Here is a 16308-nt window from a genome sequence, read left to right as displayed (position 1 = left end):
GCCTGTCTATTCAGTCTAATTACAACTGCATATTATCTGTCTGGATGTACCAGTCCATATCATTGTTATTAAATACAATATATTGTATTCACCTTTCAGGGTTTGTCTTTCTTTCTTTCTATTTTAAAAAAGGAAAACTCTAATCCTTCAACAGAGAAAACCCCAATTTGGGGTGCAACAGAATAAATGGAAAGAATTCAAAGCCTTGAATACCTGGAAGTGGGTGGTCCTGGACATGATACTAAATGGTTTTGTAAATAATGTAAGGTTTAAGTCTGTTGCTTTATAGCCCACTGTTAGAGCGCAAACATACACCTACTTTCCTGAATAATGTTGAGGCATTTTGGTTTGCTTGTTATTTTATTTTTTGTCTTGAAAGACAGTGGGTCTAATATTAAGAATTTGCAAAAGGAATCGCTGTAGCTAGGATTGTCTTCAGACTGGCCAAAACAACGGGTTAAAATATGGATTGCTGCACAGTTTTGAGGCGATGCTTGCAAGGTTTATATAAAAAGCTACAGGGCAGACTCTCTCCCTCTCTCCCCCCCCCCTCTCTCAATGGCAAATAAATTTATTTTTATTCGCACTTTCACTGTTCCATATGCATGCATCTAAGTGTGCAGCTTGTACCCTTCACAATTTCCTTTGCACTTTCCTCTGAAGATGCTCTCGGTCGTGCGCTCTCTTCCCCTCTCTTGCCTTTAATGCATTCACATTCACACTGATCCTGAAAACAGCCTAGACCAAAAAAAAAAAAGGCACCAAAAATAATCCTTCTAACGCCCCCCCAAGCTAGACCACATTTCCCATAACCCTGTAGCAGTCACAATTCATTCTAATCACTTTACAAAACAATCTTTACTATAAAAAAGGGGGGAAATGCAGACTTGTGAGCCAATTTAAGAAATAACTGCTGATACATCAGTTATTGACTATTTCACTCCAGCTCATCATAGTGCTCAAGGCAAAACGGAGAACAAAATGACAACATCAACTGCACGCAATAAACTGTGGCCCAGGAGACTACTGAAGGGCTAATTGACAGCTGTCAAGCTAATGGGAGCAGTGGCAGCTGATTCTAGAAAATTCCCTTTCCCAACAAGCCATTCAATGGAATCAGGATTTCCTTCCTTTTTCAAATGTTTACGCTCCACTCTCTCCCTCACCTCCTTTTGCTCATTGTTTCCCACACTTTTAAATTTTATTTTGAGGGGTAAGGGGCTGCAAAGGACAACCTTAACCATAACTAATCATTTTGTCAGCTAAGAAGACTCTGTGCCCCACAGAGAAATATGTGGCAGGTTTGTAAGCAAAGGAAAGTCCCAGAGGCTGAGGCTGGAGGGACTCAGGAAGAGAGTTTACTTTATCACAGCATGCAGTTCTACACACACACACACACACACACACACACACACTACTTGTGGTGTACAAACTTTTTTAAGGGGTTACACTCAACTTCCTGGACTCATAGTCCCAATTTCTGGATTTCACCTGAAGACCTAAGCATTATAATTCAGCCTGTATGGCAGATTATCTCCTACCGCCACCAAGGCTATAAGAACTTGCAAATTTCACTGTGATCTCTGATAACCAAAGAGGTTTCCATGGGAGGGAAGTAAAATAAAATCCATCTATTTCTATTTGTACGTTTTCCTGCTGACTTAAGTCCTTTTCAAGAGCAGAAGTCAATTTAAGGATTTTAATAGAACTACATGTACAGTTGTGGAAAATACAACATATTTTGCAGAGCTGATGGTGGAATCCACATAGCACTGAAATCCATGACATAATTCCCATTGGTGTTACGTATTCTGGATCACACCTGAAGCCTTTGCTGTAATTTTTCCAGGCCTCAGATCAGATTTGCTCTGCCTTATTGTTTGAAGGTGGGGTGGCACCATCCTCAGGGTGCAAAGCGAGAAATCTCTAATTCCACCATAACAACACCAAGGTGAGCTGCATCTTTAACCACACAGCCCTATACATGCCTACTCAGAAACAAGCCCCACTGAGTTCAATGTGTATTATAATGGCAGTCTGAAAGCACTTCTAGGGGACCTTTACAATTCCCAGCCATCATGTCCAACCCCACCTGAAAAGGAAACAGCAACAATATTTTCTCAATCTTTGAAAAAGGGAGATTTTATTTTTTTAAAAGCAATATGTGGAAGCTTGTAATTCCAAGTGAGATAATTATGGCATGAACTAGAATGGCCTCTGTTAAATGCAGAATCTCCACACTTTCCTAATCAGAATAAATGCTGTTCCCCTTCTCAGCACATACCATTTTCCAACTTAAATGATGAAAACTCGGGGGGGGGGGGAACGCTATCCAAATAAACCCTTTTGGTACCTCTTAGAAACCCCATTCAGCGGCTCCATCCCCTCTACTCTCATCCACCCTACTCAACCCAAGTCCTAAAGTAAACAAACAGACACCATCATTTTTACAGATTTCTCTGATTCTTCAAGACAGCTTTAGTCTTCTCCCTTGTGGTGTTCACACTTGGGCTAGACATGAAGGATTTGCGCACCTGTCTGCAATACCTGCTGCAAGCTCTCTCTATGCCGAGAGTCCTTTGTTGTTGTTATTCAACTCCAGACCATTACGAGGGCCCTAATTCCTATGACATGATTATCCAGGTACCAAAGCCCATTTGTCACCTGCAGCAGAAAATTGAGTTAATGCACAACTAAAGGCAACCAGGACTGTGTAATATCAACTTGATTACATCAAACTAGCTCCAAACCTAATTCCGCTGGATGACACTGCGTGGAGCTTGTCATCTCCAATCATTAAAGCTGTCAGGAATCCATCAGGTTTACAGCTAATTAGGTGAACACTAATGAAGCTGGCAAAACAACTTTTCTTTTTTTATGGCTGAGCGGACCTTTCAGTTTGGAGGGGGATTTTTTTTTTTCCTAGAGTATTCTCAAGGTTGCTGGAGACTGGATTTCCTGAGTGACGAATCAAGGGATATGTAATGTGTATGTCTCCTCTCTCCAACACACATACTCTCCCTCTACCCCCCCCCCCGTTTTTTCTCCTCTTTGCTCTATCAGTACAAAGCAATAAATTTGTCATCGCTCTGAGTATACCACAAAAGCAGTCACGGACCTTACAAGTTGCAGCTGTTAAATAAAAAAGAAAAGAAAACATTTTTTAAAAAAACTTTATGCTGCATCAAATGGTTTTTAATAATAATAATAATAATAATAATAATAATAATAATAATAATAATAAAAACAACTCCTCGGCTATTTTTCCCTATACCAACAGCATAGTTTTGTTCCACTTGCCTTAAATAAGCAGATCTCATTCATTCTCTACCCCCACTCCCTATATCCATTAGCCAAAGGCATTTTGATAAAGTAAAGGCAAGGCAAGTGTATGAGAAAGAATGAAAGCATTCACTCTGCCAACTTCTGATTGACCATTAAGCTATTGATAAATGTGCCTGTCAGGAGAGAGACAATTAAATCAAATATGAAACAAAGTCGTTTTGACGGGTCATTTTGATAGAGCAAATCCATTCTTCCATCTCCTATTAGTCCCGAACTCCCTTTTTTTTGTTAATGAATATTTCTTAAATAACCTGCTACTTTACATTGCAAAGCTCTTTTCTTTCTTTACATTTAAAAAAATGCTGCTATATTAGTTTTCCTTTTTATTTTTATTTTTTTTAGTGATTTAAATGCTTCAGCCAAAGGTGCTCAGCTTTATTCAAAATCTGCACTGTTGTTAGCTAGGAGAGATTTCACTTTTGCTCAGTGCAGCACACATCGTAAGTTGTTTGTGAGAACTGCATATATATAAAGAAGAAAGCATGCCTCAAAATATAAAGGTTCAGCAGAAAGCACAGCCCAACCCCAATTCCAGCAGAGGTCTGGAGACTTTCTTTTCCTGAACACTGCAAGTTCAAAACTTGGTTTAGCCCTGAGGAACAGGCCTGAACCTCCTGGAAGGTATTTCCTTTCCAGTGAAATCAATCATTGTTAAGGGAAACTTCTGAATTCACCTTTCAAGCATTTCTTCACATTCATCTGAAAGGCAAAAGACGGGATAGTTGCCTACGTCATCGTGTTTGTTACAAACAGAAACTTTTCCTTAACTTCCCAGCTCCTGAGCAAAGTGCTAAAGTGTTGCAAGGAGGAAACAAAGAGTTTCTTCCTATCACAACTTCAAGAAAGGAAGGCGAGGTGAGGCATGCTTTGGGGGAAATGGATATGTAGGAATGAAGTTAAGATGCATGTATGCCATGCATGATGATTCATTTCAAGAAAAATCAAACTTGTCGCCCATGAGAGCCAGCCAGCCAGCCTGCCTGCCTGGTTATCTTGTAGACCAAGCCATTTCTGAGAAGATGCTCTTGAGAAGTATACCTTCCTTCTCATTGCCACAAGAAATGATAAACTCCCTGATTAAACATAGGACGACAACCACTTCAAAACCAAAGGGCACTCAGCATACCTTGCATATGTCTGCTTCCTAAAGATTACAAGAACTTCATCTCCCACACTTAAATATCCACAGAATACTGATCCTCTCCCCTTCAGTACTCTGCAAGGAGGGGATCTTCCAGTGCAAGAAGATATCCCCTAATCAACTCTCTCCGTCCATGCCACCTCAACTAAAGCAAACCAGAAACCCTGAAAGTTGCACTGGCAGAGCTGACAGGCCACGTGTGTGATGTCATACAGAGTCTGGCGTTACCATGGCAAGTGATTTATTGAGGTTTATTGGGAATGAATAGATCAAAGGCAACTGGATGACAGGCAATCAATCAGCCATCAAATCAAGGATGGCAACAGGCCAAGGAAACTCTGCTCCAGACCCAGATCTCCACCCACCCCTTGCCTTAAAAAGGGCTGCAAAAATAAAAGGTATGGGGTTTGGTGTTTTGTTTTTAAAAGGAAGGCATGGAGGAAGGAAGAAGTATTTGTTTTGCAAACCTGGCCTTTCCACACACAAAAATATCCGGTTTGCAAATTTAACAAGAGCTAGCACTGCTGATGGTAAATAAAGTGGACCAGTTTCTTTTTTAAAAAAAAAGTTAAAAGGGAAAAGTATATGGATATGCTAAAAAACAAACTCTGGCAAGTGTAAAAAGGAATGTAAAAAAAGATTCTTGACAACCATCTAACAATATCCAGAACCGTTTTCCCCCCTTTTTTTCCTTTGCTCTGGTTTCCTGTGCAGCTTAGTCTTATAAATTAGAAATCAATAGCGTGGAGGGTGTCAAAGGAAGTGCCCATTCAGAAAGAAGAGGGTGTCTGGTGGTGGTGCCCCCTCTCTCGGAGTCACCCCCAAAGGCAAAGAAAGAAAGTTGGGTGAAGGAATTTTATCCACATGGTCCTAAACGTCTCTCTGTGCCGCCTGCCAAATCACCTCCTCTGGCACAAGAAACCATAAATAAATAACATTTGGGGTGAAAAACTGGGAGAGGGAATCAGGAAGCCGGTGGGGAAGCCAAAGAGGACCCCAACGGCCCTCTTTGTATAAGTCACCCAGATGATGATGCACAGTTCAGGAAAGTGCCCCAAAGCTCCGGAATCCAAGGGTCTCAGCCCCAATGAAATCAAAAGTAAGGCGCTGAGAGGGTGGCTATTCCCACCAACCAACCCCCACAACCCCACCCTGCTTCCTAAATCGTGGGAGAGAGAAGGAGCCAAAGAGAGTCTGGCTAAGCAGCGGTCAAGAGAGGAGCGGGGTGCAGGGCGGAATCTAACCTGGAGTGGCAGATTCTGGGAAGAGAGGATGTGGGGGGAGCGCCTGGCTCGTACCTGCTGCGCGCCGGGGCGCTTGCTGTTTCCTCCTCGGCATGTTGCAAGGCAGCGTCCGCTGGCAGCGCCCGGAGGAGGAGGAGGCGGCGGCGGCGAGGAGGTGGCGGAGGAGGTGGCCGGCTGGGGGCTGGGGGCGAACAGAGTTGCTTCAGCCTCCCTCGATCCTGGTCGGAGGAGAGAGCCGCTCCAGGCTGGGCTGCCGCTGCCGCTGCGAGCTTTTTGTTGTTGTTGCTGCCGCCTCTGCTGCCGCTGCTGGGCATGCACGATGTGCAAGAGGAGGAGGAGGAGGAGGAGGAGGAGAAAGAGGAGGCGGAGGCAGGAGCAGCAGCCGGAGAAGGGAGCGCAAAGGACAGCCCTGCTGCTCGCGGGAAGGAGGGAGGGAAGGAGCGAAGGAGCGAAGGAGGGGGGACTTTGACAGATCGCCCCGCAGCAAGGAGCGTAAGGACTGGGGCCAGCCCTGTGGAGGCGCCCTCTGGGGGAGTCCTTCCGAGGGGAGCCACCCCCAGCCCGGCCCGACGGCGGCGGCGGCGCCTCCTTCTCCTCCTCCTCCGGTCTTCTTCGGGGAGCTCACGGCATCAAGCGCCCTCCGGGATTCCTGCTGGAGCGGCCGGCCGGCTCTTGGAAGCGCCGCGCGCAGCCTTGCAGTTCTCCAGCCCGGCGCTCCGACGGCTCGGCGAGCGGCGCTCGGAGGGAGCGGCGGCTTCTTCGGCTTCGGCGGAGGCAACAGGCAAAGCTTGAAGGGAAAAAGAGATGATCGCAGCGTGACTCCAACTAGTCGCCGGGGAGAGGGAGAGGGAGGGAGAGGGGGGCGCCCATCACCGTTGCCGCCGAAGCTGCCGCTGCCGCCTTAACTCTTTGCGCCTCGCGCGGCAGCCGCCCAGCAACGCAGCAAGGGCCACGCGCGAAAGAAGAGCGCTCTGGAGTGGGGAGGGGGGAGGCAGGAGGAGAGGGGATTCCCCCTCCCTAGATGGCAGCCGGGAAGAGGGGGAGGGGACAAGGAGGGACGGGGGGGAGGATCCCTCCTCCTCCTCCTCCTCCTCCTCCTCCAACCCGTCCCCTCCCCGCTCAATTCAATCCGCAGCCTCGACGGCGCCCATCAGCTTAGAGCGAGTGATCTCGAGGGTGCCCGGTCTGCAGCAGAGCGGGCAGGGGGTTGTCTCAGATGCCAAGCTGCCCAAGGAAAGCAGGGGAGGAGCATGCCTCTTCCCCAACCCAACTGGTGGGCCGTCCTTCTTTCCTCTCCCCCCCCCCCCACTTCGCCCCAGCCACCACGCGTGAGAGTTCTGAAAGCCACCTTTTGGGTATCCCATGGAAGTCCCTGCCCGGAGCCTGAACCCCCAGGAGTGGCCGAGGAGGAGAGGAAGAGCGGCTCCTCGTCCCATCCCACAGGTGAGACTCACCTTTCCACGCACACACTGTGCTCGGGATGCATCTCCTAGGTTTCCATCCACCTCCACAACCAGAGGGAACCCCCAGGACAGCATTGGCAGGACCCCCTGTCCCCCCCCCAGACAGACCTCTTTTGGGGAGCAGGAAAAATACCTGAGACTTCTCGTCCCATCACCCGACAGGAGTTTGGGGGTCCCACCTCGGCTGGGCTCTCCGATCCCGCTCCAATTGCAAAGCCCTGAGGTCTGGAGGGAATCTCAGATCTAGGCCAATGGGACAAAGATGGGGATACCGCCCCCCCAATATCCTAAACGCCCTCTCAGCCCCCGTCTAAACCTCTCCAAGGCATCCTTTGGGTCTCCCCTTATCTCACCTGGATCAATTAACTTGGAGAGAAAGCCCATCTCGTGAGCTTCAAAGTCCAGATCCCTTCCAAAGATCCCCAGGGGGGATTCCTGGAAAGCTCCCATTTCTTGACCTCTCCTCCCTATGTTGCTCCAGGGTCCCAATCCCTCCCCTTCTCAGACAACTCCCTCGAAAGAATCCCCCTTAAACAAAAACCCCGTGGCTTAGAGATCCTTCTCTCTTCTTCTCCAAAAGGGAGAAATAAGAACTCCATCATCTTCCTTCCTCTCCAGCTCGGAGGAGAATTCCTCCAGCAAAGTAAAGTCTGGGAAGTGCGTGGAAGGCATGCGGATGGGGGTGGCTGGCAGGCGCGCGGGGGGGTGTTGGCTGGGAAGGGGTGAGCCAGAGTTCTTCCAGGCAGCCTCTCCCGCCTGCCCACCCCTCCTGAAACGCGGCCGCCCTCCGGTCATCCAGGCCTTGACAGCAGATCTGTCAAGGGAGGCCAGCGGGAGAGGAAGGGAGAAGGTCTGCCCAGCTCTGCTATCAGGGGTGCTTCCTGCTCCCTTCCCTTTCAACCACCGCCAGGCGCCTCTAAACTCCCCCCCCCCACCATTCAGTGGCAGCACCAGGGCGGGAGATTCGGGGGGGGGGGGAGAGAGAGCACAGAAGGGGCAAAGTATTTTTCTAGGCTGGAGGACTGTGTTCCGCATGCCAAAATCTCTGGAAGTATTATTATTATTATTATTATTATTATTATTATTATTATTATTAAGCAGCATAGGTCAACCGCAGGAGTCCAGCAACAGAGGTGCAAACTCCTTGTTAGGGGGTGCAAGCCCCTTTGAAACTTGACCCTGCTGCTTTGATCAGGGGTCCCGGGACTTAGGATTCGTGAGTCTACCAACGTAAAGGAAGGGGTTTTTGCCGGGGGGGGGGGAGGAGAGAGACATTGACTTGGGAAGAAGTTCCGCCGGAGTCGGTGGTACTTGCATCCGAATACGCATAAGTAGGAGCTGGGTTGCACGTGCAACTCTCCCCTGCCCCACAACAAAACACTCCACCCAGGACCCAGCATTAAAAAGGAAAGGAAAGAAACAGCAGCGCCCCTCCAATCGCTTCTCTCTCTGGGGCCCACAGCATTCATGCGCCCCTCCGGGATTCACGCCCCCCTCTAGCATTGCTGCTTCCCTGACTTACCAGCCTTCCTTGCTGGGTGCTTTTTCAGGCTCCTGCAAGCATATATCCAAGGTTTCCGGCTTGCAATCCTCTTTCTTGCTGCAGAGGGGATCCACTTTAGGAGCTCTCCCCCCCCTCCCGCCCCCTCTCTCCTCTTCCTGCCTTCCTTCACGTCTCTGTCCTCATCTTTGCAAAGGTCCCCCAGGAAATCTTTGCAAACAGTACAGGGAAGGGAAGGAGAAAAAATAATAATAATAATAATAAAGACCAGCTAAGCTTGGTCCATTGCAAAAAGAAACAAGCCTCCCAGGTTTTCTTCTTCACCACACATCACACCACGTACTTCTTAAAATTTTTATTTTATTTTTTAAAAGAGGCTCTTTCAGTCGCTCGCTCGCTCCCACCCCGCCTTTCAAGTCCAAGTTCATTGGTGGGGGAAAGAGATCTAGGAGGGTGGGTTTTTTAAAAAAAAGAAAGAAAAAGAAAGAAAAAGAAATCCCTTGCCAAAAGAGCGCTTGGCGAATCGATGCGCTGCGCGTTCGATTGGGTGTTCCTGGCTTGCAATAGGGTACGGCAGAGGGAATGGAAGGAAGGGAGGAGGGAAGAGGGGGAGCCAGAGAAGAGAGGATGGACTCTTAACTGCGTTTCAAGTGCTTTATGAACATGGATCAGAAGGTAGAGCCAAGCACCTTCTCGACTGCCAATTGCACCCCCTCCCCCTTTCTCTTTCTCTTTCTCTTCCTCCCCGCTCTCTTTTCTTTGTGTGGCTGAGAGATATTTAATAACAGCTCCCTGCAATGCCCGGGCAAGCGCCTGGAGACCCAGATGCTTTTGCTTAAGCGCAGCAAACATCAGTAGCAAAGAATTTTCCTCTCTTTAAAAAAAATGATGATAACAATTTGTGTGTAATCTCGTGCTTTTTTGAGTGGGGGGAGAGTGTGATCTCACTTTTTCACAGTAAGGTTTTTTTATTAAAAAAAATTAAGAAACACACTGCAGTCTGTCCTAGTCTTTGAAGATTTTGGGATGCCTCCCAAGACCCTCACTCGGTACAGATGTTTTCAGATGTTGGGTTTTGCTGTGCGGGGGAAGGTATTTTCTCTCTCTTCTTTTTTTGCATTGAAGAGTAGCAGGGGGAGGGAAAAATATGCTGTTGTTGGATGGTTTCCTTTTTTTTTAAGAAAGGGAGGGGTGAGAGAGACGGTCCCTTAGGATGAGACACACACATACACAGAGAGAGAGCAAAAGTATTTTGCAGTCCTCGGGAAATTGCCACCGCCAGCGTGGGAGAATGTTAATTCTCTTGCCTAGGAGCAGAAGAGGGTGAGTTGTCTTGTCCAGGGTCGCTGGGCTCCATTGCATTGGCGTCGGTTTGCTGTTGCAGGATCCAGGATCTGGCCACTGCGAGAGGCGATAAGGGCTTGCTTAGCAAACCCTTAGCCTACCCCCTAATAATAATAATAATAATAATAATAATAATAATAATAATAATAATAGAAACATTTCCTCTCTGACTTTGGTGGCGGGTTGTGTGTACCAGGAATGAGTGAGTTTTCTATTTTATTTCCCCGCAATCCCGATGCTCCGAGTTCCCTCTGCTTCTCTGGCTTTGCATGCCGTTAGATCCGCCCCAACATCTGTCCATCTCCCCCATTGGCGCATCCATCAGTGTCACCCGGGATGCGCGCGTTGCAACTGCAAGCGCCGGGCAGGCGGAACGGGAGGCTGGGAGATTCCGCACCAATAACTCACGCGCGCGGGGCAACTTAAGCAGGGAAGAAGGGGTCAGCTTGCCTTTGCAGCAAACGTGAGCGCAAAGTCTTGAAGCGGCGGCGGAGGGGAGAGCAGAGAGACAGAGACCCAACAAACTCCGGAGAAATGGAGCAGCTTTCCAAAATGCATGCTTGTCAAACCGCGTAAAAGCGCACGGGGTTTGTGTGACCAGCTACAGAGAGCTGCACACGATCCTAAAGAGAAGAATGCACGGGTGTCCAAAGCAAGGCGTACGCGCAATTGAGACTGTTATTATTGAGAGTTTTTGCTCAGCGTGAGAATCGCTCGTGGTTATTAGGGTTGTGTGTGTGTGTGTGTTTGTGGGGTTTTTTGCCCCAAAGGAACGGGGGTACACTAGGCGATATCTGGGTTAGACAAGATGTAACTGAAAGCCATGAGGTCCGGACAGAGATAGAGGCCTGTTTTGCAACCCGAACGGGAGAGATCCTTTAACTTTTTGCACCGAAGCAAAACTTTCCTTTTTCTTCCAGGCCACAGTGCTTTAGAATTAGAAGAACGGCCAACTAATAGCAGTTTTATTGGCCAGGAAGGGAGGCGGTTTTGCGTGCAAATGAGTAGTAAGTCAGAATTTTAAACCGGGGGGTGGGAAGGGAAAGGACCTCCTTCTGACCTCGCTCCCCGCTCCCGCTCCCGCTCCCGCTCCCGCCACAAATAATGTGGATCCTTCTCTTCATTGGATTTACTTCCCCTTGAGCTGAGTGCCGCATCAGGAACCCCTGGTGTGTCTGAAGGACCACAAGAACCCAACACAAACTTGTGACCCCCACCCCAACCAATCTACTCCTCATTCTCTAATCCTGTTCTTCTTGCATCCTGACGATGCCGTGGACCACTTTCCTATTAAACAGTGGTCCAGAATTGGATGGATGGAAAGAGGCAGAGGAGTTTGGACAGGAAGAGAAGGGCACTACAAGTCGTCTAGCCCTTGCATGTTCCCCCCTACATACACACACACATTTCCCCTGCAGCTATTAAATTAGAAAGATCTGCATTTTAGTAAGGCAGGCCCAGTGAAACTGCTTCTTTTTAATTAGTCAAATACCTGCAAAATGGCATAGAATTTTCAGGGAGGGGATATTCCCCGCCCCCTCCAGCCAGGGTGCTAGGTGTAAAGAGAAAAAAAGAGAGAAAACCTTGATCTTCCTCCCCCACGTATCAGAAGCAATATTCGCTTTCTTCTTCTTCTTCTTTTGGTAAAACCAGAGAGCTATAATGTAAGATGGGAGGAGAGGAAGGATTCCCTTTATAATTCACCTCCTTAGTCTTAATTGTTCCGGGGACTCAAACCTGGGAGAGTTTACCTCTATATGGAATGAGTCTTACGGAAGACGCTGGAGAATTTGGGCTGACAAGTTTGGCTTGTTCGGGGGGGGGGACGTTTTAATTTTTTTTGCAAAAAGAGGAGACTCTCTTAATGGTTCTTATCAGAAACTAAGGACGTAAAATGCAATTGTTTTAATTAAAGTGCTGCCGTTTCGGGATTGGGGGATGAGCGTAGCATTTCAGAAAACTTCGGTAGCTCAGATGGAGAGAGATGGGGGGGTGCCTCCTTTGCACCGGTCTGAAACTAAGAAGTTTGCTAAACATGGCAGTTTTCAGATAAAACCCCTCTTCTTTCGGGGGGGGGGGACAACTTGCCTCCGTAGGGAATCACGTCTGCTAGGCTTTACACACCTATCTATAACTGTTTATATTTATTTATATTTTCTTAAAAGAACTTTTGACATTTTTCGCTATGAGAAGTTGTCGTTTTATTAAACAAAGCAGAAAATACCCTACTGGGTTGTAACGCCACAAGAAAGTTGACTTCTCAAATACACTCCTCCCCCCCCCCCTTTTTTTTTAGATAAAATAAACTTATTTGTAATGAAAGCTTGATTACCAGTATTCCTAAAACGGTCGTAATAACATTGGGAAGGTTGATGATTTTAGCAGAATTAGAGGAAGGACTTGGCTTCCGAAAAGATCAAATCTTCCAAAGGAATTGCCTCCTTTTTCAGCGGCGGACAATCTGGCAAGGATGATCTATCCTTAGGTATTTGAGGCGTGGGTACCAAACTGGGCATGGCTACGCAGACGCAGATTTGCCACCGCTGCTGGCTGGGACCAGCTTCGTAGAGGACCTGCCTTAGTTCCTACATCTTTTCTCTTGCTGGAAGCACAAACAGCCAAACACCTAACTTCCCCAAATCCTTGCACTAACCCGGTCGTTTCGCGTTGAACGTCATTAAGAAGGAATCAAAAGTTCACCCAAGAAGTATTGCGTACTTTGTAGGAGTGTTGCTTAGGCCTCGATTAATAAAACTGGGAGTAAAAAGAGAGGGGAAAGCCCTACATTTGCCAAGGGCTTAAGGGAACTTGAGGATCTGATCCTGCAAAGAGGACAGGTTTGGCCTGTGAGTTGAGAGAGAGAGAGTCTGGAGGCTGCAAATCTTTGCAGAACAACGTCACGAGCAAAGGTAGTCGTGTTGTTATTGAGAAGGCTGCAAGGGGATGATCGTGTGCGTGTGCGTGCGTGGCGGGGCCCGACCTTTTTAGACTGGGATCTGATTCCTACCATCTCCCCAAGAAAGTTTGTATTTGTAGTATTAAGAATCAGATACTCATTCTTAGAGAGGCTGTGAACCCTTCTCCCTAATATTGTGTGTGTGTGTGTGTATGTGTGTGTGTAAGTGTGTGTAAGTGTAAACAGGCAAGGCAGAATGAAATTGGCAAGGTCCAGGGACGTGTGTGTGTGTTTGTAGCATAAATATATCTTGCCTGTCTATTAAAACAAGCAACTTGGTAATAATTTTCCCCCTCCTGTGCCAACATTTTCTTTTGTTCTAAGGTGAAGCAACAACTAGTTCCACCCCCTCCCCCGATTTTAATTGCAAGTTTAATTTTAATTTCTCCCAAGGGAAGGAAAAGAAAATATTGGGTGTGTTCCCCCCCCTCCCTCCCTTGACGAACAGTAAGGAAGGGAGAAATGAATGTACATAAATATGAGGGGTCTGAGGTTTTTGTAGGCTTGAAAAAAAACACACAGCCTCCCATAACTCCTTCTTAACTCCTTCCCAATGACATCCTTCAGTTCTTTTCTTTTTTTGAAGGGTGGTGGAAATATTGGTGGGGAGGGAAAATAGTTGGAAAACTAATCATTAATCCTGAAATGTGGGAGGCGGAGCTCTGGGGGAAATTGCCCCAAGTGCTATGAAACAGCAACAATAACAACGTATTTTCTGTTGGAAATTACTTGTGGGTTCCCAGAGCCCTCGGATACAAATTAAAAAGAAAAAGGAAACTAAGTTTGTTAATTTTGGCTAAGAACCTTTTCTCGAATGTAAATTGTTTTGGTAAGCGAATTTGCACGGCAGCAAAGTTTTCTTTTCTGTTTTCCAGCAACTTTGCCCTAACGAACCAGATGTTTTGTCTGCCGAGCCTCTAAAGCGGTGGTGGTTATAACTCCGACAGTTTTTAGGGTTTTAGTTTTTAACAGCCCAGAAATCCAGAGCTTGGAACTTTTAAAAACCGTTTGCAATCAGCATGTGGAGAGGTGTAGGGGGGCGGGGCAAGTCTCAAAAGACTTCCACGTCGGAAATGACCCCCACAAGCCATAGATCTGGAGAGTCTGAGCAATTCTTTAACAACCTCCTTTCCCACCTTCTGCTGGTCTTTGCAAAATAATTGTTGTTGTTTTAACTCCTTTAGGTTTTTTCAAACGGGCTCAGCAAGTCCTGCAAGGAGAGGAAAAGTTCGATTTTATGTATCTCATTTATTTATTTATTTTAATTGGGAATGTTGCTTGGATTCAATGCCTGTCTTGCCTCTCTGGATTACTGCCATTCCCCGCTTTCTTAAAAAAGAAAAAGGAAGCGATGCTTAAAAGAAACTCAATTTTTCCTTTGTATCAGATCCCATCTCACAACCCTCTCCAGATTATTTTCCCTGTCATCCTAGTCGCTGTCTGGAAGGAGCCGTTGCGAGGTGCGTGCGTGTACTTGAAACACGAAGCGCCTTAACACAAACACCACACACAGGAGAAGCTAAAACTGGCCAGAGGCTACAATTGGCCAGAGGCGCTCCTTCTTGAACTAAAGCGCCCTGTAAATCAGTGCAATGGGGGCCAAGTCAGAAGAGCCCCAGATCAAGGGCTGGCCAATGAAAACGGTTTGCAGAGCAAAGGCAGGTATTCGCCAGTTGCCCACGACACCTCGCCAACTGCGCTCAGGCGCGCCACACACCCCAGCCGGTCTCTGGACTTTTGCGCCCAGGAAAGGGCGGCGGCAACGCCAAGCCTTGACTTCCCTCTACGTGGGGCTGTTGTGGAAAAGTGGCTCTTGCGCCTTCCCGATTCCCTTTTGCGCCACGGCCGTAAGGGACAACTAGAGAGCATCACGCACGGACACGCAGCCCTCCCAAGAGTCCCAAGGGGATAGATAAGCTTCCGTGGACAAGTTTTCTGCTCTCATCCTGCTGAGGCCACACACACACACTATACTGTACATAGGCATACACATGCGCGCGCGCTCACACAAACACACCCTTTCTGGAAGAAGGAAGGGGGGAAAGATGGCTTTTAAGCACCACTTTTCGAGGCCGTCTCCAAACTCTTTCCTAACTGAGGACATCAAATTGGGGGTTGGGGCAGTGCAGATTTTCCAGGTGGGGAGTTTGCAAAACCTCACCTGCTGCAGACCCTGTTTTGGCTTGTTTTAACTGCAGCTGAAGGTATATATATTTTCTTTTAAATCCACTAAAGCCGACCAGGTTATTCAACCTGGACCGAGATGCAGGAATTTTGGTTCCTTAAAAAGAAAAATATTGTTTGCGCCCGCCTCCCTCAATTTGTAACTGGGACGTCCTGTTCTGGGCCTGAACGCAAACGGAGAGAGCGCTCAGGGGTTTTGTTTTTTTTGCAGAAAGCTGGAAGCTGCAGATGGTTCTTCCGCCGGAGAGAGAAGCAGCGAAGAGAAATCTCTGCAGAAGACAATTGCCCATCGCTTGGGAAGAAATAAGTTAACGCCTGGCAGAGCCGCGGTGCGCTCTCGCTGGGCAGCGGGAGGGAGGAGGAAAGACACGGATCCTGCAACGCCACCAGAGGCGACAGCAAATGCTATTTATATTAAGCCATGAGAGATTAGTCAATTTCACACACCCTTAGGAAGTTTTTGCTAGCGGACGCCTTTGCATAAATGGGATTGCTCTTTTCTTTTTCTTTTTCCCTTTTGCTTGCTTTTTTAAAAAGAAGGGCAAGCGCAGCAAGTACCACGAGCAACGTTTTTGGGATCCTGGCTCAGGATATCCAGATCCATCTATGTATTTATTTATTTATTTTTTTAAAAAATAATCTATAATATATACTCAATAAAGCTTGATTCGCTTAAAAAAGAAAGCACAAGTCATTTGATTGCATAGCATAAACGGTGTATGAGAAAGAGAGAGACTAAGAATTCGTATTTTCTTTATGTCCACGTCTTTGGCACACCCACCCACTCACTCTTTCTAAAAAAAAAAAAAAAGTGCTGTTTTCAAACGCCTCTGTGTAAAACAATAAAAAAAATTTTTTGGCACCGATCCACTAAAACGAATAAGTCTCACTTATTTTGGTGAGAGTTACGCATGTGCTTAAGCAGGGCGGAGGCGCTAGCAGTCCCAGACAAGGATGGGTGATTTACAGCAAGACAAATCCTCCCCCGGCCCCACGAGCCTTTTCCCTTTCCTTCGACGCTGGGATGGTTTCGCAAGAGAAACAAGGGGGTTTCTATTTTGTCTAGGACACAAAAAACGGGGTGGGTGGGTGGCGCAGGCATTTCTGAATTCCAAGACAGACATCCGTTA

General features: G+C 47.3%; 1 protein-coding gene and 1 long non-coding RNA gene across 2 annotated transcripts in view; one reads left to right on the top strand and one right to left on the bottom strand.

Annotated features, from left to right (window-relative positions):
- Nucleotides 1-5867, bottom strand: part of TSHZ3 (teashirt zinc finger homeobox 3) — a 112671-nt gene extending 106804 nt beyond the window's left edge. Inside the window, exon 1 of the mRNA XM_083750473.1 lies at nt 5785-5867. Within this exon, the coding sequence (XP_083606599.1) occupies nt 5785-5824 (40 nt within the window). The 5' untranslated portion in view covers nt 5825-5867. The remainder of the gene's footprint in view (nt 1-5784) is intronic.
- Nucleotides 5868-6515: 648 nt separating this feature from the next.
- On the top strand, nt 6516-15862 carry LOC310849834. The gene is made up of 2 exons (XR_014567115.1): nt 6516-7173; nt 15390-15862. It is a non-coding gene; the product is annotated as an uncharacterized lncRNA (long non-coding RNA).
- Nucleotides 15863-16308: the final 446 nt, after the last annotated feature.

Source organism: Podarcis gaigeae (assembly GCF_964106915.1).
Source record: "Podarcis gaigeae genome assembly, chromosome: 8".
Classification (NCBI taxonomy): Eukaryota; Metazoa; Chordata; class Lepidosauria; order Squamata; family Lacertidae; genus Podarcis; species Podarcis gaigeae.
Note: the sequence above shows the minus strand (reverse complement) of the source record. Positions and strands in the feature narration are given on the sequence as shown.